At 42.6% G+C, this 26,950-nt stretch overlaps 1 protein-coding gene across 6 annotated transcripts in view; it reads right to left on the minus strand.

Annotated features, from left to right (window-relative positions):
- Positions 1-26,950, minus strand: part of ano3 (anoctamin 3) — a 628,446-nt gene that overhangs the window by 240,405 nt on the left and 361,091 nt on the right. For all 6 annotated transcript variants that reach the window (XM_068046492.1, XM_068046489.1, XM_068046490.1 and 3 more), the window contains 3 exons: positions 17,746-17,904; positions 6,268-6,368; positions 5,647-5,691 (listed from right to left, as the gene is read on the minus strand). In XM_068046492.1, coding sequence (XP_067902593.1) covers positions 5,647-5,691; positions 6,268-6,368; positions 17,746-17,904 — 305 coding nt within the window. The remainder of the gene's footprint in view (positions 1-5,646; positions 5,692-6,267; positions 6,369-17,745; positions 17,905-26,950) is intronic.

Below are 26,950 nucleotides of genomic sequence, written 5' to 3' on the forward strand. Positions count from 1 at the left end.
ACACAGTTCTAAATAGTGTGCAGGAACAGAGGGACTCAGGGGTGCATGTGCATAGATCTTTGAAGGCAGCAGGACATATTGAGAGAAGGGTTAGTAAAGCATATGGAATCTTGGGTTTCATAAATAGAGGCATTGAGTACATAAGCAGAGAAGTTATGCTGAACCTTTATAAAGCTCTGGTTAGGCCTCAACTGGATTATTGTGTCCAGTTCTGGTCACCACACTTCAGGAAGGATGTGAGGGTCCTTGAGAGGGTGCAGAGGAGATTTACCAGAATGGCTCCAGGAGGATTTTAGATACAAGGTTAGGTTGGAAAAGCTGGGTTTGTTCTCTTCAAACCATGAAGATTGAGGGGAGATTTAATAGACATGTACAAGATTATAACAGGCTTAGATAAGTTAGACAAGGAAAAACTGTTCCCATTATCAAATGGTACAAGGACTAGGGGACACAAATTGAAATTTCTGGGCAAAAGATGTAGGGGGAGTATGAGGAAGCACTTTTTTACACAGTGGATGGTAATGACCCAGAACTTGCTGCCCACAAGGGTGGTGGAAGCAGAGACAATCAATGACTTCAAGAGGAAGTTGGATGTTTACCTGAGAGAAATAGACTAGGGCTACAGGGAGTGGGACTGACAGCCGAAGAGCAAGCACGGACTTGATGGGCAGAATGGCCGCCTTCTGTGCCGTAAATGATTCTATGACTCTCAATGACTCTAAAATAAACTAAATATTGCACGTGTCCTTTTACTAAAATTGTCTTGAAGTCTTTCTAACACATTGATGTTTAGATTTTTACCTTAACATAATTATTCACTTAGAAATTACTAATTATGTTTTTGTATCATTTACATGTCTACATAAAATATTTATTTAGTAAAGGCCTGAAATATTTTTCCAGTAATAGTATTGGGGATTGCATGTGTATGGAGAAAGGACAGTTTATCAAATGACTAATCTAGGCCTTATGCAAAAGTATTGTCTTACAACCTATACAGCATATTGAACAATGTGTTGAAATGAATGTTACGAAATATTGCCAGATGAGCTTTGCTCCAATGCTAATATAGTTAGTTAGGGAGACAGTTAATTTGGAAATGGGTAGAATGCACAGGGACAATTTACTATCAAAGGTTTAAAAATAATTAAAATGTCCGGTACTGTGGTTTACAGGACAGTAAATCTGGAGGCACTGTTTAAAATTGAGGCTGATTGACATAAAGCACACTTGGTGCATTGTTGGCAATAGCTAACTCTAATCATTCACCGAGGTACATCTTGGAACAGTCATTAACCCTATGGCTAGATATTGCATTGAGTGGCTCGTGGTCACATCACTCAAACAAAACTTGAGTTTTAACTGCTCTCCCAGTTAATGATCAGTTTTATGAGCCAGTGCCAAAGTAAAAGCCATCAAGGACATGATAAATGTACCTGAACTTCCTGCTGTTCATTTTGGAAAATTTGTTCCCAACCCTGTGATACATTCCTTCAAAGAAAATTAATAGCATAAAAAACAAGCAAACGGAATAATTCACGCAGTGGAGACAAGCATTTAGGGCAGTGTTTCCCAAACTAGAATGCCACTCCAAAGCTGGAATGTGGTGAGCTGGTCAAACGTCGTTCTTTTGAAAAAGAATTGAAGGGGAGCAAAGAAAAGTATTTTGACATTCATCCTAACACATGACATTGGTAAGTTTGTGTTTCTAACCAGCACAGACAGAAGGTGGCATTTGGATATTTGTCTGGCTCATGCCTGACCAATGTAGAAATGTGATATCATGTAGTGCAATCTTGTTCATTTGGGAGGCACCACAGTAGGTCCTTTATCTGATAGTAAAAGTGCTCCAGCAAATGATATAACTTTGAGTAAACCAATATATCATGGGAGATTAATTTTTGAAGGTCTTTAACAATTTTTCCTGTAAATAAGCAACTTGGAAAATCTGAAGCCCTGATTTTAACTTGGGGCATGTTTGGGGTTGGTGGGGCTGGTGTGAAGTGGAAGGAGAGCCCCCATGGAATCCTCAGCATGAGGGTAGGCCACTACAACACCACAGACTCATTTATATTTCTCTGCATGGCCTCCTACACAAAGTTGTGCGAATGATTTAAGAAACAGCAGGCGGGAATGGGGAATTTGGTGGGATGTCGACACTCCCGGGGACCCAAAGGAACAGTCATCGGTTAGGTAAATGAGGGAGGGGGGAGACAAGTCTGAGCTAACCCTGGCCAAAGAACAAGAAGGTAAAGCCCAGGGAAAAGGAGGCCCAAAGTTTCTTGGTTGAGCCAGGAGGCACATATCGGCTCTTTTCCTGCTTCTCCTGGGTCACAAGGAGCCTTAAGAAAATGTAATGTGTTACAATTTGCCTGAGCCTCCCCTAAACTGATGTTGATTGTCACCAGTTTTTGATGTGGGTCTCCCAAACCCAGGAGTTAAAATCAAAGCAATGTAAGCAAGCTGGTACTTTCCCATTTTAATTAAGCCCCTACCCGCCTCTACACTGACAGAATCCCAACAGTTGAATTGGCATATAGTGGGAATATGCCAGGGGCTGTATTTTGTGCTGGAAGCAGGGCTTCAGGCACCAGGCCGAAAAAGGCAGGGGAACCCCACCTCTGCCTTTGGATTCCCTCCCTGCCGTCCCCGGAGCGATCCTCTGGTCTTTCTTTGTTAAAGATTTAGGAGACAGGATCCCTGTCCCTTTAAAGCCCACCTCCAAGAATTGCCAGCCAATCACAAGGTCAGCAGCTCAGTAGTATCGGCAATGCCATCAGGCCCAGTGTTGGAGCCCTGTAGAAGAGGTAAGTGAGGCAGGGTCGCCTGGGCCAGTCCGGAAGGCACTAGCAAGTAGGTTGGGGGATGTAGTCTTGTGGTCTAGGGAAGGAGGGTCCCTGGGGGGGGGGTGAATTGGTTCCCGGTGGTGGCCCTCTTTGGGAGGGAGGGACCCCCCAAGCCCACAGGGAAAGTGCTTCATTTTACAAGGCGTCCTCCCCATGTAATTTCCTGATAAGCCTCTTGAACTATGTGCTCCATATAGTGGTAAATTTTGCACCTTCTCTCAGCAAAGCACTGCAGTCTTTCCAGGCAAACAAAAGTACTTCCAAAGTCCACAACTTTGCCTTCGCTCTCATTGCACTGAACACTGAGCTGGAAAATTTGTAGGTCTGGTATTTTCAAATGACTGGAAAAACTGTTGCTTGAGATGGATTCAGAAAAACACAGCAGAATAATCTGAAGAATGGTTTCTATGGTGACCAAATTCTCAGAAGCTGACACATAGGCCAGAATTTTATCCAGACAAGGGGGTCTCGACTTACAGCAAAGCTGAGAACCCTGCGTCGCCTCTTCTGTGGGAGGCACACCGAATCAAGGGCCAATTAGGCACTTAACTGGACAGCAGCGGGCCTTCCAAAGGGTCAAGGACCCTGGCACCAGAAGTCCCGCCCTCTAAGAACTGCCAGCCAATCAGAGGCTGGCAGCTCTTTAACTGAGCAGCGTCACTGCAGAGGCGGTGGCTGCTGCCAGTGGAGCACCCACCCGAGACCAAAGAGCGGTGCTGGACCGAGGCCACAGGCAGGTCAGGGTGGGAGGAGTCTCATGGGGTGGGGGCCATGGGGGAGGGGTGCGTAGGAGGTTCAGCAGTGTGGGCAAGGGGATGGCTCTCAGCAGGCCCCCCACTTCCCGATGCCGGGTCCCTCGTTTGGGCAGTGTGCCTTTTAACGAGGGACCCCTCCCGGAGCCGGCAAGCAATCCACACGGTTTTTCCTGCCATGCTTCCTGTGTGGCGACAGGAGCACTCGCCACTCAGCGAACTGCGGCAGCGGCTGGATGAGGCCCTTAATTGGGCATTAACTGCCCAGTTAAGGGCCTCAATTGGTAGTGGGGCAGGAAGACCATTCACAGGCCTTCCTGTCCTGGACTTAATTTTGGTGGAGGCATGAAGGGGGTGGGTTCCCCTCCCCCACCACCATCCCCTGATTATCGCTCTCCATACCTCCGAACCTGCCGCGGGGAAGAGCTTAAAATTCCCCTCGTATTGTTGCGAAGATATTTAACCATCTACCCAAATTGATAATGTATAGGAAAAATATGAACTAAATGAACCAAATAAATGGAATTTATCGCATATTTTAACTTTAAGAATGGAGAAATTTGAACATTAAAGAAGAGAACCCCAAATGGCATACTTTAATTAATGAGAGGCTCTTTGTGAAAAAAAAATCTATTATATACTCATAACAAAACAGTCGTCTCATATTTAGTATGAAGTAGAGCGATTATGATCTGATTGCAAATGGCAGAAATCCCACAATAGACACGTATGATAAATTAGCAAAGCCAAACCTCTGCAGTCTCAACTCCCTTGAAAAGTTGGCACTGAACTGCAAAATACTGCACTAAGACTATATAAAAGTATAAATACTTTTCTATTATATAACACTCTTGGCAATGAATTCCACCCAAGACCAATTTTGCTGGAAATTTTGTTCAATGCCTCAGCAAAGTATGCAGAACAGGAAAGAGAATCTCACCATCCTTCGAAAGAAAATTTCATGTTCCACACTAAATTTCTCTGCAATAAATAGAGAACACGACACAAAACACTAAGCGAAAATTAAGCTATTAAATCATCATAACTTTAATTGGGAACAGCTAAGTTTTAAATTTTTGTTAATTGCATGCTTTAGTAAATGCACTGATGGGAATAGGTTTGGACCAACTAGTTAGAGACAATTTCAGACCAAGTGCACTGGTGCTATTTTGCAGTGAAATATTGTTTACCACAAAAAATGTTTCATGAGTGTCACTATATCAAGAGCAGGCTGACAGGACTGAGTGTTACAGATTGGCAGTCAGTGCTAATGGAATGGAGAAAACAGTAATTTCTAGTTTAGTTGCAGTAAATAGCCCATCTCAAAATTGTCACACTCTTGACATGTGATTCAAAAATTCAGATCCAAAAGTAAGATGCTATACTCTTTGCTTCTTTTGATTGGCAGTCTGTTTGATACTTTAAAAAAAACTCTAAGAGCCGAACTGGAATGAAACATTTTTGAAAAGTTTATATAGGGGATTAATCAGGAACAGACAAAATGCTTTAACACGGGCCAGGCGGATTATTATTTTCCATGACACTCCCTACTGCCATAGAGTGCATGGACATAGAGCGCAGCTTATTCTGTCAGCAGTAATAGTGACCATGATTTTCAGCCCATCTTAATCCATCGACGGAAAATTTTGTGCTGAGAGCCTGTATTTTCATGATAAGCCAATGAGTGTGAAATGAGACCAGTCCAATGAGATCTCAGAACATTGTGGCAATAGGTTTTATCTACATGATGAACTCAAGTGCTCCTTATGAGGTATGCAATTGTGGTCAGAAGTGCTCTGTAAACCAATATTAATGTTACTAAAATGTGACCATCACTTAGTAAGTAAACTGGATTTCTTCTCCTCTCCTCCACGCCACCACAGAGATACTCTTTTTTCACTAAAAGCAGATTAGTTCTACAATTTGCATTGTACTATACCAGAGGGCAATTACACAGATAGTGCCCTAGCTGTGATTTTACAACTACCAACCACAATCTTTACAGGATGCCATGTGGTATTAGCAAATACTGCACAGAGCCTACCAACCTGCTCATCGCTTTGCTCTTCCAATCAGTGTAATAACATTTTTTCCTGGAAGAATAGGAAAAAAAAAGACTAAGGACCAGGAAGCTTTGGAAATACTAAATAACATCCCTTACCATGTGTTTCAAGTGCCAATAATAAGATGGCATAAGTTGGCAAAACATTATTATTAAATCATGCACATATACATGCTGGACTATAAACAGGTATTATCAGCAAAAAATTACTGTTTATTACTGCTTAACAGTGACAGGAAGTTACAGTGCAACATGTTCAGAAATTTAGCTATTGACTTATTATTGTATTTTTCCTGAGTAATTCTAACAAGCTGTCAAAGATAGGAAGCTAGATTGTACATTTCACAGTTAAGTGAGTTGGCAATAACTGTATGACTGTCAAGGAATGTATTATTTATGGGGTAGAGAAAACAATTCTCATCTTGTTGACTGTGTTTTTAAAACCTTCCATCAGGCAAGTGAAACATTGAATGTTGCATACAGCCCCTCCCTAGGCTTTTCCCTAACTTGCAACTCAAATTTCTTTAAAACTGCTGTGTAACAGTGACCGATTCAACAGAGATTTGCTAGTAGAAGCAAACTTAATATGACAACACACATACAATACCTAAAAGGCATGCGGATGTTCATTCTTTCTGCGTATTTACATATCGTTTCCCAAGGTGCGTGGAGTTTCACAAACATTATGTCACTATTTGTGATGGATTGCTGTGGTTGCAGAGAGAAAAACGAAGAAATAGGAATTAAATTGCTATCCAAATACTATTTCTAGATCAACGTCCAAATGACTTTAAGAAAAATTTATCACCACATTATATGATTTAAAGAGCAGTGCCATTCTCACAAAACAACTTAATGCATGATTCATTTATTGATTTATCTGTAGGCCATCAAAATTTGTGACATTAATTCACAATTAAAATCTCAATAAATCTTCATCTCATTACCAAATCTTCCCAAAGGTCATTGTCTTTAGGTAGAATGACAAATCGATTACATGAGCAATAGCATGAACACATCATGCAAATGGTAGAAATTGCAAAATTAAGAGATTTGAGTGTATTTATTATTCACAAACTAACAAGAGGTTAACTAGGAATCCTAGGCCTAGAGGTTAAGGATCTGTAATGGTATTATGTATGATGGTACCTGTTACTGATCATTAACTTCTTAGGATTCTGCAAAAAACAATTTTGAGTGCTTGCATATTAATTCCAAGTAAGCATCACTGATGGACAAGCAACAGATATCAAAGTTTCCCCTGGTTGAAGGATGATTGCAAATATGCCACACAAAATAGACTATCTTGTTGAATTTTATCCATTGTATTATGGATTACGACTGCTTATGATAACCACCTACAAAAGTGATTTGAAGGAACTTCCTATGAGGAATGGCATTTGAAGAGAATGTACCTTGGCATACAGTCTGTGATTTTCCACCCATTAACAATGGAACTGGACTTACTTTGGAAGTCACCATTACTTTTGGAAATAAACTGCAATTTGAATAACAATAAGATGATGAGGATGCTTTTCTTCTAAAAAAAAAATAGGGAAAGAGCAGGAGAATGCGACTAATTGGATTGCTCTTACAAAGATCCGGTGCAGGCGTGATGGGCCAAGTGACCTCATTCTGTGCTGTATGATTCGATGACATTCAATTCACAATTTTTTGCATTTTGGATTCAAAATTTACTTGAATTCTAAGATAGCTAATTCTTCTTATGCTCAGCTGGACAACTTGGCAATGTTACTCTCTTCCAGAGAAAGTGTAGTCAGGTTCTGTAAACTGCTGTACTTAACAGCACAGAAAGGGAGGATAAACAATCATGCCCTCAAGGAAGTGCATTAAACCCTGTCAAATGTAGCCAATAGACGAAGTATGTTGGTCCCCAACTGCCACCAGGTGCTTTATCAATTCATTAATTGTATGTAGGTGACACAGTTGGAAAGACAATGATACCAGGTGTTTCTGTTCTGTATGATGTTGATCAGGCAGCTTTCAGATTAAGCCTCATTCACATATTGAAAATGTTGACCTGTTGACCAATGCAAACTGCCTAATCACTCATTCCTGTTGGGAGAAAAGACTGTTACTGTCCACAAGAAATGAGGGACCAGTGAGTAGAGAAAAAACTCATGCTGCAAAAATTGTAACAATCTCAGTGGAATTTTACAGAAATGAGATTGCAATGAATACTTTTAAAACAAAACCTAAACTTAAACAAAGTACATTGGTTAAGACTTAATGCAAACTCCATGTTCTATAATATCTGCTTACCATTGAGCAGCCTGATTAAGGATGTGATTGCATTGGAGGGGGTGCAGAGACGATTCACCAGGATATTGCCTGGGATGGAACATTTAAGCTATGAAGAGAGGTTGGATAGGTTTGGGTTGTTTTCGCTGGAGCAGAGAAGACTGAGGGGTGACCTGATCGAGGTGTACAAGATTATGAGGGGCATGGACAGGGTGGATAGGGAGCAGTTGTTCCCCTTAGTTAAAGAGTCAGTTACGAGGGGACACAAGTTTAAGGTGAGGGGCAGGAGGTTTAAGGGGGATTTGAGGAAGAACTTTTTACCCAGAGGGTGGTGACGGTCTGGAATGCACTGCCTGAGAGGGTGGTAGAGGCGGGTTGCCTCACATCCTTTAAAAAGTACCTGAATGAGCATTTGACACGTCATAACATTCAAGGCTATGGGCCAAGTATTATTATTAATAATCATTATTATTAGGTAGACAGGTCAGGTGTTTTAATGCATCGGTGCAGACTCAATGGGCCGATGTGATTCTGTGATTCAATTGGACGAGTTTCAGTCCCCAGCCTGTGCTCAGTTGGGCAGGTAGTTTGTGGGAGATAGGGGGGAGGGGAAGGGGCATGATAATTGGTCCTGAGGAAAAAAAGAAACACATTACCACGGTCCATACTCCTGAGACTGTAGCCAATGATTGCTGCGGGAAGCATGCTTGTGTGGTTGTGACATGAAGATAAGATCAATCTCGGCTGTGTAAAATAGCCCAGTGAGATGCAATGTACAGGCCTGTATGAGAACAATTGCTTCTTGAGTGAGCTACTAAAAGACTGCCGTTTCTCATGGAATCTGCTTTCAAGAGGAGACAATCCTTACCTACAACTAAATTATCAGCAAAAATCATAAATATCCTTCAATCATTGGGTGTATTTTATCAATTGCTGCTTCCTCAAAATCCCACACATCGTAAAAAAAAAACTATTGCACTGCACACAAACAGCAAGATGCAACATCGTAGAACAAAGGAGAAACATCAATAAACAGATGAACTGATTCATACATCCAGCTAACATCCTCCCACAGAGTTTTAGTAACATTCTTGTCAAATTGGCATCAGTTCTAACGTTGAGGCAAAAAGCCTACATCATCTTACTGCATGTAGCACTGCTGTAATCAGCTTATGTTCCAGGAGACCAAGTCTAATCTAGTCACAGTACTTTGTAGCAATGCACCAAACAACTGAGTAATACTCTTTGTTCAGAAATAAAATACATTGATTGTAAGACACTTCAGACTGCGGACACAGAGCAAAACTTCAAGAGGTTTGAAATAAAAAGCTAATAAACTTTTTACTGGACTCAAATGTTGCATCCAATTCATCTAAAATATCCCAGAAATATCTTTAAATTTTTCTCATGGAGAGATTCACCATCAGAATCAATCTATTCTGATAATCATTCATAACTTTTCACATTTTTGCTAAACCATGCATATTACTAAGACTATTGGAGAATATTGCTTTCATTGATCTCACCAAAGCCTTTGACCTCATCAGCAGACGTGGTCTCTTCAGACTACTAGAAAAGATCGGATGTCCAACAAAGCTGCGAGGTATCATCACCTCATTCCATGACAATATGAAAGGCACAATTCAGCATAGCTGCGTCTCATCAGACCCCTTTCTTATCCTGAGTGGTGTGAAACAGGGCTGTGTTCTCGCACCTACACTGTTTGGGATTTTCTTCTCCCTGCTGCTCTCACATGGGTTCAAGTCTTCAGAAGAAGGAATTTTCCTCCACACAAGATCAGGTGGCAGGTTGTTCAACCTTGCCCGTCTAAGAGCGAAGACCAAAGTACGGAAAGTCCTCATCAGGGAACTCCTCTTTGCTGACGATGCTGCATTACCATCTCACACAGAAGAGTATCTGCAGAGACTCATCGACAGGATTCTGGCTGCCTGCAACGAATTTGGCCTAACCATCAGCCTCAAGAAAACGAACATCATGGGGCAGGACGTCAGAAATGCTCCATCCATCTATATTGGCGACCATGCTCTGGAAGTGGTTGAAGAGTTCACCTACCTAGGCTCAACTATTATCAGTAACCTGTCTCTCAATGCAGAAATCAACAAACGCATGGGAAAGACTTCCACTGCTATGTCCAGACTGGCCAAGAGAGTGTGGGAAAATGGCACACTGACACGGAACACAAAAGTCCGAGTGTATCAAGCCTGTGTCCTCAGTACCTTGCTCTACGGCAGCGAGGCCTGGACAACGTATGTCAGCCAAGAGTGACGTCTCAATTCATTCCATCTTCGCTGCCTCCAGAGAATCCTTGGCATCAGGTGGCAGGACTGTATCTCCAACACAGAAGTCGCATGGAAGCAGCATGGAAGATGGCAGGATCCCCAAGGACACATTGTACAGCAAGCTCGTCACTGGTATCAGACCCACCGGCCGTCCATGTCTCCGCTTTAAAGACATCTGCAAACGCGACTTGAAGTCTTGTGACATTGATCACAAGTCGTGGGAGTCAGTTGCCAGTGATCACCAGAGCTGGCCGGCAGCCATAAAGGCAGGGCTAAAGTGTGGCGAGTCGAAGAGACTTAGCAGTTGGCAGGAAAAAATACAGAAGCGCAAGGGGACAGCCAACTGTGTAACAGCCCTGACAACCAATTTTATCTGCAGCATCTGTGGAAGAGTCTGTCACTCTAGATTTGGCCTTTATAGCCACTCCAGGCACTGCTTCACAAACCACTGACCACCTCCAGGTGCTTACCCATTGTCTCCCGAGACAAGGGGGCCGAAGAAGAAGAAGAAGATTGGAGAACTGGGCTAGATTAATTAAATTTGATGGTGCGAACAATCAACATAACTACAATAATAATCACAAAGCAAACTGCTGTGCTAACAACTATTTACAGACGGTACCTCTGCGTCCTCTTGAAACAGTGCTCAGTATCAATCATAAATATTATAAAAACAAGAAATACTGGAAATACTCAGCAGGTCTGGCAGCATCTGTGGAGAGAGAAGCAGAGTTAACGTTTCAGCTCAGTGACCCTTCATCAGAACTGCTGCCAGACCTGTTGAGTATTTCCAGCATTTCTTGTTTTTATTTCAGATTTCCAGCATCTGCAGTATTTTGCTTTTAGCTCAGTATCAATCATGTCCCTTACTCATCTCAGCATTATTTACTGGTAAATGTATTCAGGTCAGAGTTCCCAAATCTGATTTTTAAAATGGTTATTCCATATTTATTTGATAAACAAACTGTGAAGTACTTTTCCTTCATGTTTATTATTGTAGCAAACCTGGAAGATCCAATTGCAAAAGAGCAACTTTTATAAGTTGAAAAATAAGACAAAAGTTCCGCCACACTGTCAATGTCATAACATAACCAAATTAAAGTGCTTTTTTACCACTGTCGTAAAAACAAAACTCATCAAAATTTTACAGTTATCAATAAAAGCTTCTTATTGAGCAGACATTGATCTTGTTCGGGAGGAGCTGCTCTAAAAATAATCTCCATCATCTGAAAGCATAACTTATTCCATGAAATGAATGAGCTCAAAATTACTTGCAGATCTCCCAATAAACCTATTAGCCTCTTCAAACACTTTAACAACCTTTCTAAACTTAACTGGAAGACAAATGATGCTATAAGCAAACATCACTGAAGAAAATGCTCCTGAAATTACACCACCATTTCATAAATTTTCTTTCTTAAATAAGATGATACAACTGCTTGCTGGTAATATTTTAATTTCTATATTTACAATTAGCCAGCTTCTTAATTTGTATATTGGTTTGTATTTTATGGGACAAGTAAAATGTTTTACTAAAAGTTAGTTCTCATTTTATTGTTACTTTATACTTTGTTGAAGAGTATGAGAGAAAACCATAATTTTCATTTTCCCAAAACCAGTACCTCTATCTCGTGATAAGTAAACTGCTTCTTGGCATTGTACTTTTTTTCTTATTTTCTCTTCTGTTCCCAACTGAATTGATTCCTAGTGGTGTTTCACCCAAGTGTCCAACCTTCATGTATGAATCCAGACAGAGAATGTTGTCAAGCTTTGTTCCACAGGAGGCATCGCAACCAACTCCAATCTTTTCCTCATCCATTGCTCACACATCCATCTATTGCCAAGAATCATTGAATAGCAGTCGGTAGGGTGGGGTGGGGTAGTAAGAATCATGGCCAATTTTTACCTCTTGACTTCTGACGTGCTGATGTCAATTGTTGTACTGCTCCTGCTGCCCTGCCTGACAGCAGCTAACTGAGCAGAGACCAGGAATCAAAAGTTGGAGGTTCTTGGTCTATATGGATCAGTTATTCATTGCTTCAACTGGTTGTGCTATCAAAGGAGCTTTTTTTTTTACCAGAAATGAAAACAGACTTTTAAATTTAGTGGGCAGGAGTTAATTCTGCTTTTGGAGACGGACACGGAAGCAGGGGTTGGAAACAAAATGGCAAGTGGCGACGTTCCCGAGGTTGCCTCGGCACCTACCATATTGTTCAGGGTGGAGAGGGCCAAAGATGGCCTTCCTGTCCCAGGCCAATTGGGACCCTTAAGTGGCCAATTAAGAACATAAGAACTAGGAGCTGGAGTAGGCAATTCAGCCCCTCGAGCCTGCTCCGCCATTCAATACGATCATGGCTGATCTCATCTCAGCCTCAACTCCACTTTCCTGCCCGTTCTCCATAACGCTTCAACCCATTTCTAATTAAAAATCTGTCCATCTCCTCCTTAAATTTACTCAATGTCCTGGCATCCACCGCACTCTAAGGTAGTGAATTCCACAGACTCACGGCCCTTTGAGAGAAGTAATTTCTCCTCATCTCTGTTTTAAATCTGCTACCCCTTATCCTAAAACTATGACCTCTCATTCTAGATTGCCCCACCAGAGGAAACTCCTCTCTAAGTCTATTTTGTCAATCCTCTTAATCATCTTATACACCTCAATTAGATCTCTCATTTTTCTAAACTCCAGAGAGTAAAGGTCTAAACTGCTCAATCTCTCTTCATAAGACAAATCCCTCATCTCTGGCATCAATCTAGTGAATCTCCTCTGAACTGCCTCCAATGCAACTACATCCCTCCTCAAGTAAGGGGACCAAAACTGTACACAATACTCCAGGTACGGCCTCACTAATGCCTTGTACAGTTGCAGCAACACTTCCCTACTTTTATACTCTATTCCTTTAGCAATAACTTCCAGAATTCCATTTGCCTTCCTTTTTACCTGCTGAAACTAGTTTTCTGCGATTCATGCACGAGGACACCCAGATCCCTCTGCACCGAAGCACTCCAAAGTTTCTCTCCATTTGGATAATAATTTGCCTTTCTATTCTTCTGACCAAAATGGATAACCTCACACTTATCCATCTGCCAAATTTTGGGCCATTCACCTAACCTATCCATATTCATTAGTAAATTTCTTATTTCTTTATCGCAACTTACTATCCCACCTATTTTAATGTCAGCTGCAAATTTGGCTACTGTACCTTCTATCCCTGCATCCAAGTCATTAATATAGATTGTAAATAGTTGGGACCCGAGGACCAAACCCTGTGGCACCCCACTAGTTACATCTTGCCAACCGGAAAAGGACGCATTTATCCCGACTCTATGTTTTCTGTTGGTTAGCCAATCCTCAATCCAAGCTAATAAATTGCCCCAACCCCATGTGATCTTACCTTGTGTATTAACCTTTTGTGCGGCACCTTATCAAATGCCTTCTGGAAGTCCAGATATACCACACCTACAGGATCTCCATTATCCGCTTTACTTGTTACAGTTTCGAAGAACTCTAGAAAATTAGTCAAACACGATTTACCCTTCATAAAACCATGCTGACTCTGATGAGTTGCGTTTTGACTTTCTAAATGTCCTGTTATTACTTCCTTAGTAATGGATTCTAACAATTTCCCAATGACAGATGTTAAACTAACTGGTCTATAGTTTCCTACTTTCTGCCTCTCTCCTTTTTTGAATAAGGGCGTTATATTAGCATTTTTCCAATCCACTGGAACCTTTCCCGCATCCAGGGAATTTTGGAATATTATAACCAATGGACCCACTATCTCCGCTGCCAGTTCCTTTAAGACCCTAGGATGTAGGCCATCTGGCCTTGGGGACTTGTCTGCCTTCAATCCCAATAGTTTTCTCAATACTTTTTCTCTAGTGATGATGATTGTTCTAAGTTCCTCCCTTCCTATAACCTCTGCATTACTTGTTACTATTGGGATGGTACTAATGTCCTCCACCGTGAAAACTTAGGCAAAACACTGATTTAGTGTCTCCGCCATTTCTGTGTTCCCCACCATTAACGACCCAGTCTCATCCTCCAAGGGACTAACATTCACTTTAGCTACTCTCTTCCATTTTATCTACTTATAGAAGCTTTTGCTATCCGTTTTTATATTTTGCGCTAGTTTATTTTCATAATTTACCTTTGCTCTTTTTATTACTTTTTTAGTAACCCTTTGTTGATCTTTAAAAGTTTCCCAATCTTCCAGCCTGCCACTGGCCTTTGCAATATGGTATGCCTTAGTTTTTGTTTTTATGTTACCCTTAACTTCCTTGCTTAGCCATGGATTTTTCCCCCTGTTACAATCTTTCTTCCTCTCTGGAATATATTTTAATTGGCAGGATTTGAATATCTCCTTAAACATCTGCCAATGCTCATCAACCGTCCTACCTTTTAGTCTTCCTGCCCAGTCCACTAGGGCAAAATCTGTCCTCATGCCGATGTAATTACCTTCGGTTAACTCCAGAACACTAGTGTGGGACTCCAGTTTCTCGCCCTCAAACTGAATTTGAAATTCTAGCATGCTATGATCACTCTTCCCTAGAGGATCCTTAACTATGAGATCATTAATTAATCCCACCTCATTACACAATACCAAATCTAGAATAGCCTGCTCCCTGGTCAGTTCCACAACATATTGCTCCAAAAAATAATCTCTAATACATTCAATGAACTCTCCCTCGAGGTTCCCCTTGCCAATATGATTAATCCAGTCTATATGCATATTAAAATCACTCATGATTATTGCCGTACGTTTCTTACAAGCCCCCAGTATTTCTTGGTTTATACTGTGCTCCACTGTGGAACTACTGTTTGGGGACCTATAGATTACTCGCACCAGGGTCTTCTTTCCCTTGCTATTTCTTATTTCTACCCAGACTGATTCTCCGTCTTGATCTCCAGTGCCTATATCATTTCTCACTACAGCACTAATCTCTTCCTTCACTAACAAAGCGACACCACCTCCTTTTCCTTCTATCCTTCTGAAATACTGAGAACCCTTGGATATTCAATTCCCAAACCTGGTTTCCCTGCAATCACATCTCAGTAATCGCCACTAAATCATACCCATTCGTCTCTATTTGCTCTGTTAACTCATTAATTTTATTCCGAATGCTTTGTGCATTCAGATACAAAGCCTTTAAGTTTGTTCTATTATCAAATTTCTCTACTCTTGTATGATTCCGAGCTGCAATATGACGTTCACTCATTCTGTCCTTACCTTTTATTTTCTGGTAACAATCAGCCTCAGCACTAACCTGCACTCCTACCTTCTCCTTTTGCTTTGACTTCCTAATTTTCCAAGCAACTGAACCCTCCCCCCCACTATTTAGTTTAAAGCCCTATCTACAGCCCTAGTTATATGATTCGCCAGGACTCTGGTCCCAGTATGATTCAGGTAGAGCCCGTCCCATTGGAACTGTTCTTTCTTTCCCCAGTATTGGTGCTAACGTCCCACGAATTCAAACCCATTCCTCACACACCAATCTTTGAGCCACGCATTTACCTATTTAATCTTATTGACCCAGTGCCAATTAGCTCATGGCTCAGTTAGTAATCCGGAGATTATTACCTTTTTGGTTTTGCTTTTTAATTTAGCCCCTTAAGCCAATTAAGGGCCTATTCCCACCTCCACTTCAATTTTATTGAAGGCGGAGGGGCCACTGCCATGTGGAGACACCACCAGGTGAGACCTGGTGGCCTCCTAGTGGGGTTAGAAGGGGATCCCCTCCTTTGGAAGCAATCCAGGGGCCCTGGAGGACCCCTCCAGCGGCAATGGCCGACTCTCACCCACCCCCCACCTCAAGAAGACCCCCGGCCACCCTCACCAACCCATCCTATCGCTGGAGCCTGCCTGGCTTGCCCCAGCATCCCTAACCCCACTCACCTGTCCCGGAGTGTTCCCCTGCTTTGGTCACTGCAGGGCTCCCAGTAGTGCTGCTGGTACTGCACAGCTGCTGGCTTCTGATTGGCCGGCAGCACTGGAGGCAGGTGCTTGACCCTTAAAGCGATGTTGACCTGATGGCAGGCAGCTAATTGGCTGCCCATCGTTAAATAGCAATAGGGGTCTGCCGGAGAGCTGAGGAGGGATCCCCCCAGCCCTCTGGCCTGCCTTCAGGATCCCCATTGCCAGAATAAAATTCAGCCCAGTGACATTAGAGATGCTTATAAATAATCTAATACAAAAGCAAAATACTGTGGATTCTGGAAATATGAACTAAAAACAAAAAATACCAGGGGCTGGATTTTGTGTTGGAGGTGGGGTTCCGGTGCCCAGCTGTAAAGGCATGGGGAACCCTATCTCGGCTTTTTTGCAGCCCTTGGAGTGATCCTCTGGGTTTTAACCTCCGAGTTTCCCATGCCAGGATCCCCGTCCCTTTAAAGAGGCGTTCCCTCCTCCAGGAGCTGCCGGCCAATCAGAGGGCCAGCAGCTCAGAAGTACTGGCAGCGCCACTGGGAGAGCTGGCCACTGCTGGTACTGCAGAGACCTCAGACCCAGGCTCAGTGCTAGAACCCCAGATCATAGGTAGGTGAGGAAGGGTCGCTGGGGCTAGTCCGGAAGGCCCCAGCAAGGGCGGCAGGGTGATGTGGTTCTGCAGTCCAGGGTGAGGAGCCTCCTGGGGGGGGGGGTAGAGTGATTTCCAGCGGGGGTCCTCCATGGGCCACAAATTGCCCGTGAAGGAAGGAACCCTCCACCAAGCCCACAGGGAGGGTGCCTCATGTTACAAGGCATCCTCCCTGCGTGGCGGAGGCACACCCTGTTGTTTGTAAGATCCCAGTAGCTGCAGGAAGAGGCCCTTAATTAGCCATTAATAGGCCACTGAAGGGCCTCAATTGGCCTCTGGGCATGAAGGCTGTTGTCAGCCTATCCCACCCTGGGAAGATCGCTTGGCGCTGGGGAGGTGATAGGCCCTCTGGTCCCCCACCCCACCACCCGTCGCGATACTCCATGCCTCCCATCTCAAATCCAGCCTCTGGAGGCCACATAAAATATCAGCCTAGGAATACTCAGAAGGTTAGGCAGCATCTTGAAGAAAGAAACAGAGTTATCGGGCCCCTGGTGGCAATGGCCACCCCCATGGAAACAAATCCCCTGCACTCACCTAACCCAGCTCACCCCCATCCCTCACCGGGGCCTACTTGATTGGCCTCGGTGACTCTCGACCCCACTTATCTTGTGGGGAGGTCAGCATTCATTGCAGAGTCTCCTGGTCCAACATTTCAGGTCAATGTCCTTTTATCAGAACTGGAAAAAGTTAGAGATGTAACAGGTTTTAAGCAAGTGCAGAGACAGAGAAAGGAGAAGTGGAGGAAAAGGGAAGGTCTATGATAGGGTGGAAAATAGGAGAGATTAAGTGACAAAAGGGATGATGGTGCAAAGCAAAAGGAGGTGATAATGGGGCAGAGCCCCAAACACTCTTCCAGATGAAACAGCGATTTACTTGTACTTCTTTTAATGTTTCCCTGTACATTCTATTTTTATTGTACATAATATCATTTGCTTTGTTCGTACCTCTCTTTCAAGTTGCAGTCCTTCTGCCCGCAGATTTTTTTCAAAGGTGCCTCTCTTCTCTACCTGTAAATTTGATATTTTATAGACCAAAATATAGTCAATCCGTTTCTTTCCATCTTTGAAGAACAGACCAAATGTCATCGCTGTGTGTTCCTCATCCTAGACAAAAGATATAAGTTGCATTGTCAAATATAATTGCATGATCCATCAGAATTAGCATTCTTAAAAAAAATGTTACAGACATTTATATCCCCCCTTTGCCATTCCATGATGGTTTCTACTTCCCATTAGTTTCGTCTGAAGTTAGCAGTGAATGTTAAACCTTGACAAGATGAAAACTGGATAAGCAAAACAATTTTGACAGCTTTGAGGAGCTTATTAAATCTGAATTATTTGTGTGCGATCTTGTATGTACAGTCTGATTAAAAAAGTGACAACTTCAGATCTCCTATGGTGTTGGCTATCTGTCATGTAACTGCTATCTCTGAAAATACATTTATTGTCCTTGTGAAAAGCAAGTTTGAGCTGCATTCTTTCTTGACTACTTCTTTAGAGATCAGTAACATTCATCAAAACATGAAGCTTCAGCAAAAGTTGTGGAATGAATTGGTTTACAGATACTAAAAAAACAAAGTATTTAATTTTGGTCACGCTCTTTTTATTCCAACCAGAGAGGAGATGAGGAGAAATTCTTTTATGAAGCGAGCTGTTATGATCTGGAATGCACTGCCTGAAAGGATGGTGGAAGTAGATACAATAGTAATTTTCTAAAGGGAATTGGATAAATACTTGAAAAGGAAAATTTGTAGGACTATGGGGCAACAGCAGGGGAGTGGGACTAATTGCATAGTTCTGTCAAAGAGCCGGAAGAGGCATGATGGGGCAAATGGCCTCCTTTTGTGCTGTAGGCATTAACCGAATTAAGAGTTTAAGTTTGTTTAATAAAATTTCACTTTTCTTCTTTAAACCTAAGAAAGCCTGTTGGTGCTTGTTTCTTTGCCTTATAATTGGAAAGCAATGAACAAGGATTCACGAAGGGGGTGCTAAAAACACGGTGTTTTAAAAATTAAACCCTGTTACAGTTAGACCAGGTGAAGGCTGAAAGGGAACCCTAGACCTCTTTATCACCTGGTCGTAACATCCATTAATATCACAAACAGTATGCAACTACAGCCAAAAGGCTTCACCATCCACATCCCCATGGCCTCAGAGATCCAAAATGACAGCTGCTGCATCTGCTGCTCCTTCTGACTTTATTCTGTAACATTTGTGTGATTTTCTCAAATCCCAATTCTATCTATTTTAATTTTCAGATATTCACCTCACCTACTGTTTCCCACTGAAATGCAAGTTTGTCATTTTCTGACTCTTCCTATTTCCAGTTTCCCTCTTACATACTTTATTTCACCTTCTGATCCAAACAAGTTGTCTATGGTGAATTTCCTTTTGGTGTTCTCGTCGTTTGCCTCATCTCCCAAACCATTTGATTTTGATCTTCTGTGGCTGAAGATCTTTCTCCCTCAACTCCCTAAATTAATCTACTGCAATTGAGATTGCTTTCCTAATCATAGAATCAGAGCGCACAGAAGGAGGCCATATGTGCCTGTGCCAAAAAAGATGTCCCTCCTGCTGTCATCAACATGTACATCTCTAAATTGATCACTGTGGCATACCACTTTATTCAGTTCCAGTCCATCTTTCCTTCTCCTTGGAAATTTGCTCACATTTGTTCTGTGTTGTTGTAGTTGTAGCGCAGATATGGCATTATTGAGAAAGTCTTGGAGTATGGATAAGGTCAACTAATAACTTATTATTTACACATCACTATTTACACTCTCCTCAAGCCTCCTTAGCTGGCATCCTTCATGCTGCTACTCTCTTCTTCCCAAGCCCATTACCATGTGACTGTGATATCATCACCCTTACAGTGGGAGGGGCTGCTTTCACTAACTTCAGCATTAACCCTTACATGTCCTTATACTACATGTCCCCTCAAAGTCTTTATCCAACATTTTCTTTCTGTGAGGTACAATTCAAACAGTTCCCAGTCTGGCCAGCAGGTAAGTCATGTGACCAACACTATGTTTGAAACAGCATCTGCTGGGCAGGGTTGTTGATTCTCAAAGTTCTCCAGTCACACTCAGTGGTGGTGGTGGTGGTGGTGGGGGGCGGTGGGAGGGGGTTGGTGGGGGGGTGGTGCGGGGGGGGTGGAGGTTTGTCTCTTATGAAGTCAATGGCTCTCAATGTCTTTTGATCATCACTATTGACAAAACGTATCTTGCAAATTGAATCGGGAGCACTCCCATTGTCTCTCGATGCAACTGTCTATAGGAATGCAAATGTGCAACCATGTTTTCAGCCATTCAGCTCTGTGGTCTTTTTAAACAAGTTATATTCAATGTCCAGTAAAAAGCTCAAGTAGTGCTCCATATGACAAAATTAATATGTTTCCATTTGGTAGGTGTGGTTTCCATCACAATGTATATTTCCTTCAGTTGTGAGTACCACATATGATATGAATATACAAAATTACGAATTACACAAGAACACAAGAAATAGGAGCAGAAGTAGACCATATGGCCCGTTTAGCCTGCTCCGCCATTCAATCATGGCTGACCTTGGTCTTCAACTCCACTTTCCTGCCGCTCCCCAAATCCCTTGATCCCCTGCGAGACCAAACATCTACCTATCCCAGCCTCAAATGTATTCTACGTTGGAGCATCCACAACCGTCTGGGGTAGAGAATTCCAAAGATTCACAACTCTTTGAGTGCAGTAATTTCTCCTCATCTCAGTCCTGAATGATTGACCCCTTATCCTGAAACTGTTTCCCTGTGTTCTAGATTCCCTGACTAGTGGGAACAATCTCTCAGCTTCTACCTTATAAGCCCTTTCAGAATCTTATATGTCCCAATTAGATCGCCTCTCATTCTTCTAAACTCCAGACAATATAGGCCTAATTTACTCAGCCTCTCATCATAGAACAACCCCCTCATCCCAGGGACTGCACTGCCTCCAGTGCAAGTATATCCTTTCTTAAATGTGGATACCAAAACTGCACACAGTATTCCAGGTGTGGTCTCACCAAAGCCCTGTACAATTTTAGTAAGACTTCTTTATTCCTGTACTCATTGCAATAAAGGCCAACGTGCCATTTGCCTTCCTGATAGCCTGCTGCACCTGCATGTCAACTTTGTGCGTTCCTTGTATGAGTACACCCAAGTCTCTCAGAACATCAACACTTACCAGTTTCACACCTTTTAAAATATATTCTGCTTTTCTATTTTTACGACCAAAATGAATAACTTGACATTTCTCTACATTATACTCCATTTGCCATCTTGTTGCCCACTCACTTAACCTGTCTTTTTCTCTTTGCAGTCTCTTTATCTCCTCCCCGCTGATGGCTGATCTGATTGTAACCTCGACTCCACATTCCTGCCTATCTCCGATAACCTTTTACCCCCTTGCTTATCAAGAATCTATCTAACTCTGCCTTAAAAATATTCAAAGACTGCTTCTACTGTCTTTTGAGGAAAAGTTCCAAAGACTCACGACCCTCTGAGAGAAAATAAATTCTCCTCATCTCTGTCTTAATTGGGCGACCCTTTATGTTTAACCCCTAGTGCCCCCTAGTTCTAGATTCTCCCACAAGAGGAAACATCCTTTCCACATCCACCCTGTCAAGACTCCTCAGGATCTTATATGTTTCAATCAAGTCACTTCTTACTCTTCTAAACTCCAGCAGATACAAGCCTAGCCTGGCCAACCTTTCCTTATATGACAGCCCGTCCATTCCAGGTATTAGTCTAGTAAACCTTCTCTGAACTGCTTCCAACGATCTCTGGTAGTTTTCATCTCTGTGGATTACAGTACCTTCCCTTTCTGGGTCATGTATCCATATGCTCCGGCCATTATTCAGTTTCGGTAAGTCTCTGGCACAAAATGTTTTGTTGTAATTTTGGGTTTGTTTCCCCCTCTAAGAGTTTTCCCAGTCTCTTACTCTCTCGTAGTGTCGGACATTCAATCCTGGAAGCAATTTTTTAAACAACACAGGAAGTTGAGTTCTTATCTTCCTGTCCATCAGTAACTCTGCAGGTGATAGTCCACGCATCAACAGTGCAGATCAATAAATTAGGAGTGAGGTTGGAAGATCTTCATTCGTCTTCAATAAGGACCTTATGGTTTTTACACCTCTTTCCGCTTCACTATTCGATTGTGAATAACTTGGTGAACTTGTGAGATGTTGAAATCCCATTCTTGTTGCAAACTGTGTCAAATATTCATTTGCAAACTGTGGTCCGTTGTCTGACAGTATTTCATCAGAGATGCTATGTGTCGCAAAGATGTCTTGTAGAACTCTTATAACAGCATCTATTGTTGTTGAATACGACCTTCGCATTTCTATCCATCTTGAGAAATAATCAATGATGATTATGTAGGATTCCCGTTCAATGTGAATAAATCCATATCCAGCTGTTGCCAAGGTCTGGTTGGAAATTGAGTAGTTAACAGAGGTTCACCTGTTCTGGTCTTTGTTTTGCACAGATCTGATTGTTCTGGATCACATGCTCGATGTCTTTGGATATTCCTGGCCACCACACTGATGATTGTGCCCTTGCTCTGCAGTTCATTATTCCCATACAGCCTTGATGTCGACATTCTAAGATATCCAATCTCAGTGAACTGGGAAAGACTAGTCTGTCATTATAAACTAGCAAATCGTTGATAATTGTCAAGTATTTTATATATTTATAAAAAATATTTCATTGTTTTCCCACTAGGACGTTCCTGTGGCCATCCTTGTATGAAATAGTGCCTTATGCAAATAGATACTTCATTGCTTTTTTGGGTGTCATGTATTTCTTTTGAAATTTCTGTATGCTTGCTGGCCAATTTTGTGCAACGTATTGCAAATATGACTCTATCTTGTGCACAAAATCCACATTTTGTTGTATTGGAAGGTCTACCGTTGCTCTTGAAAGCGCATCAGCAGACGTTTGCATCTTTCCCTGGACATATATGGTCTCATACCTATATCTCATCAATCTTAAACAAACTCTTTGGATTCTTGGAGGCATTTTTGCAATCTCCTTTTGATCAAACCAAAGGTTTATCATCTGTCTCGATGACAACTCTCAATCCAACGAGGTAATCAGAAATTTTTTGCATGCCCATGTGATGGCAAGTGCTTTTTTATCAATTACCCACACCTTGTCTCTGTCTTGGACAAAGCTCGGACACATAGGTGTGTAGTATATTGGTCTATGAGAACCATCAGGTTGCTCCTGGAAAAGGACTGCCCCTAACCCAGTAGAGGAGGCATCTACAGCTATCGTTGTTGGTAGTGCAGGGTCATGGTGTGCCAAGATGTCCGGCGATGTGAGCATCTCTTTAATCTTCCAGAATGCTTGTTCTTGTGAACTAAAACACCACGTTTAATCTTTTTGAGGTGTTGTCTTAATGGTTCTGTTATCTGTGCTAAATGAGGTAGAAATTGGCTAAATGATTCACCATTCCCAGGAATCTTTGGAGTTGCTGAACAGAGGTAGGAGTAATGGCTCATGTCTTCTGTAGGTCTGCCATTATACATTTACTGCTTACTATGTGTCCCAAGAGACTAACTGAGGTCTTGGAAAATTTGCACTGCTGGTTCAGAGTTAGCCCTACTTCTTGAAGTCATTGTAGAACTGCTCGATCTCTGTGGCCATGTTCCTCTACTGACTGCCCATGGATCAGGATGTCATCCATGTGACAAATAACTCCTTTGAGCCCTTTTAAGATGTTAGACAAAGACCTTTCAGGTCTAAGCACGCTTTTCTGTTTAGGAGGAAAAATCCTTGGTTTTGCAAGACGTACAAGGTCTCCCTCTATATTGGAGAGTTGCTTGAAGCTTATCCTTCACTTTCAGTTGGACCCTCCTGGACCACACAACTGTGTGTCCGCTGGTTTTAGGCAATGCCTGATCAACCAAGGCTCTTGGTCTGACAGAACTGTAAGACTAGCACCTGTGCATGAGCTTCAGAAACAGCGTGGCACACGCGAGAGATGTGTGCCGTGGAGCCGCCGTGATATTTAGCATGGTGGTTCATTTACATGGCTGGGGCAATCCAACCACCCCTGATGACATAGAAGGGTCGGGCACTCCATCCCCGGCAACAGCGACTGGCGCCACTGCACAGGCGCCGGCGCCATTTTTAAAGGGCTTCAGGCCCTTCCGAATCATTTTAATTTTAAAGTTATAGGAGAGATCTCCGAATAGAGATCCGAAGGTGTGGGAGTTCCAGCAACTGGTTGGAATATCACAGCGGGACGGCCATTACAATGAGGTAAGTATTTATTCCTTTATTTAAATAAATTAAAATATTTTAATTAGGCTCCCATCACCGAGTGGTGGGGGGGACGGGTGCCGCCGTGAGGCCTTGCCGCTGCTGGTAATATGGGGGGCGGGGCCTTCCTGGCATTGAGGCCCATGGTGAGCCTCACCCAGAGGTATTTTCCGGCCCCCCCCCCGCCATATACCCTGATGTCCGGGGGCGGGTAAAATCCAGCTTATTAAGTATAAGAGGATATTTACTTGTTCCATTTCTGATTTAGTATGGAGAAGGGAAGCAATGCTAAATTGTAGGAATCCCTTTCTCTATAAGGACCAATTTTGTACCTGATTGGGTCCTTCCTGATCGTGGAAGCTTTCAGGCATTCCAAATTTTGGACCAATTTTGCTTTCCGAGGCTTTGTTAGGCTTTTTAGGGTGTTCCCCTTTCTTTTCAAATCACTTTGGCTGTAACAGAGGTGTTTGAGGACTTTCTGGGATTTCCCATGCTTTCTGACAGTTCCCGCGCGTCCTCTCTGCAGTCTGGTTGAGTAATGGCTGCTGACTCCACCCGACTCCTGAGTCGCTTTTCACCGAGATCAACCTCTCTCCCCATTTTCTCAACCCCGTGTGCCATTATCCAGCAATGGCCCCTTTTAAAATTCTCTTCCCGATCCTGGACTATCGCCCGGTGCTGGGACTCAGAACCTGAATGCTGGACCTGGATGTTTTGTTGCAGAGCACCACACTTCTGTGGTGCAGTCTGAAAGCCTGCATGGCTGACTCACTGACTGTCTTCTTTGGCTACGGAGCAGCTCTGGAGCTTGGTGCATTCCCCTGATGAGATCTGCTGTTCTCTTGGCACTACTTTTCAACACTTTCTGGTCATTTTAACTGGTGCCACCATATTGTGTGTTGTTGTTGTAGTTGTTGCACAGCTCGGGCGTTATTGAGAAAGTCTCAGAGTCTGCATAGGTCATCTAATAACTCTTTTATTACTTATACATCACTATTTACACTCTCCTTAAGCCTCCTTAGCTGGCATTCTTTGTGCTGCTACTCTCTTCTCCCCAAGCCCATTACCATGTGACTGTTACATCATCATCCTTACACTTGGAAGGGCTGCTGTCACTGGCTCAATCATTAACCCTTACATGTCCTTATACTACAACGTTCACCCTGAAAAAGATAATCTCTCTGCCAATTACTGCTCTATTTTCCTCATATCAGTATCTACTAAAATCATGGAAGCTGTTGTTAACACTCGTTATGAAGAAGAAATTATTTTTATAAAGTACCTTTCGCATCCTCAGGAAAATCTCAGAGTGCTTCATGACCAATCAATTACTTTTGAAGTGTAGTCACTATTATTTTGTAGGCAAACACAAAAAAAAAATCCAAATGTTGACAGTTCTGGCCCAATTCGTACTTGCTAATATGATTTATTCTATTTGTGAATATGTTTCACAGCTCTGAAACACTGCTCTTAAACATTTTTATGAATCAACCGTCATGGGTTTGTACATCTCCCAAGCCTTTAACAGGGTTGGACACCATACACTTCTGAAAAAGTTACTGTTGTTTGTTTTCTCTCTAAAGTTGTGTTGCTGGTTATTGAATTTCCTTTCAAATCATTTCATTTTAAGGCAATCCATCAAGCCGCAAATACTTGACCCGCAAAAGAAAGTGACATATGGCTCCTTGTGATCAATTCCCCCCGGCGCCCCCCTCCTCTACAACTCTGGCTCAAGACAATTCTGCAACAAACACAGAGATCAACTGAGAACAGTTATAATGAAGTCTATGCCTCCATCAATGTAATTCTAGAGCACACCATTGATCGTACTTCAGATGCTTGAACAGGTCAGATGGGTCAGCAAGTACAAGGAGGATGAAGTGTCCTGAATTGCAGCTGGCAAAGGGATTAATACCCATGACAATCTGCTGCCAATCTTCACTCTACAAAGAAGTATCATCATGGTGACCCTGGAGAAACATGGTTCACAGCCGCAACAAAGGGACCTGCATATAGAGCAGAAACAGCCAGAAGAGGCTGAGAAGGAGATCCTGTTGTTGCCCTGCATGGGCTATTCAGCAGCCTCAATAGGTCAGACCATCTGCTACCATAAAAATCTGACCACTTGATTAACAGTCCTCACTACATCTTCCTCATGCCCTTCACTGAAGTACACTCACCTACTCTGATATTCAACTGCCAACTCTTCCCTTTATTGCGGCCACTGAAACTTAACGTAAATCATCCAACTCGAGTGCAGACAACTGACAGTAATTTTACCTGTACTGAGTACCAGTGTCTGCTGCTTGTTTCTATGGTGCTTCCCCTTGGTGGCAGTGTGAGACTTTTTCTTTGAATCTTGTGCTTTATCTAGGTGCTACCCAGTGGTAGGAGCACATGAAGTGGTTAGCTCTTGTATGTTCATAAGTGCCTCTTAGATGGAGGTGACTTTTACCCACCAGTATCTGGGGCCTGAGATGGCCTAACTGTAGACTTCACCACTTCTACAACTTCAGGGATAGGTTGCAGCTGCATTGAAGCAGGTATTGAGGAGGATTGGTCCTGCGAATTAATGCCTCATCCCAAGCATGTCCTGCTTCTGGGTAATGCCTCCCCATGGTTACTGGACTGAGTTGCAGCAGATCTAATGCCAATGCCACAGTTTGGGATTCTGTGGTCATTTCATCACAAAGAAAGACAAGGACATAAACATTTCTTTTGTCTGCAAGGGAACACTTTCCCCATCCAAAGACAGGCAAGAGATGATTTAAATTGCAGCATTGGCAGTTATTTTGTATAGTTCGCAAGCAACAGCCTACTCATTAGCAATGCCTGGACATTCAAGGGACATCTAGCACCTTAGCATTGTCAATATTT

Source organism: Heterodontus francisci, chromosome 14 (genome assembly GCF_036365525.1).
Source record: "Heterodontus francisci isolate sHetFra1 chromosome 14, sHetFra1.hap1, whole genome shotgun sequence".
NCBI lineage: Eukaryota > Metazoa > Chordata > Chondrichthyes > Heterodontiformes > Heterodontidae > Heterodontus > Heterodontus francisci.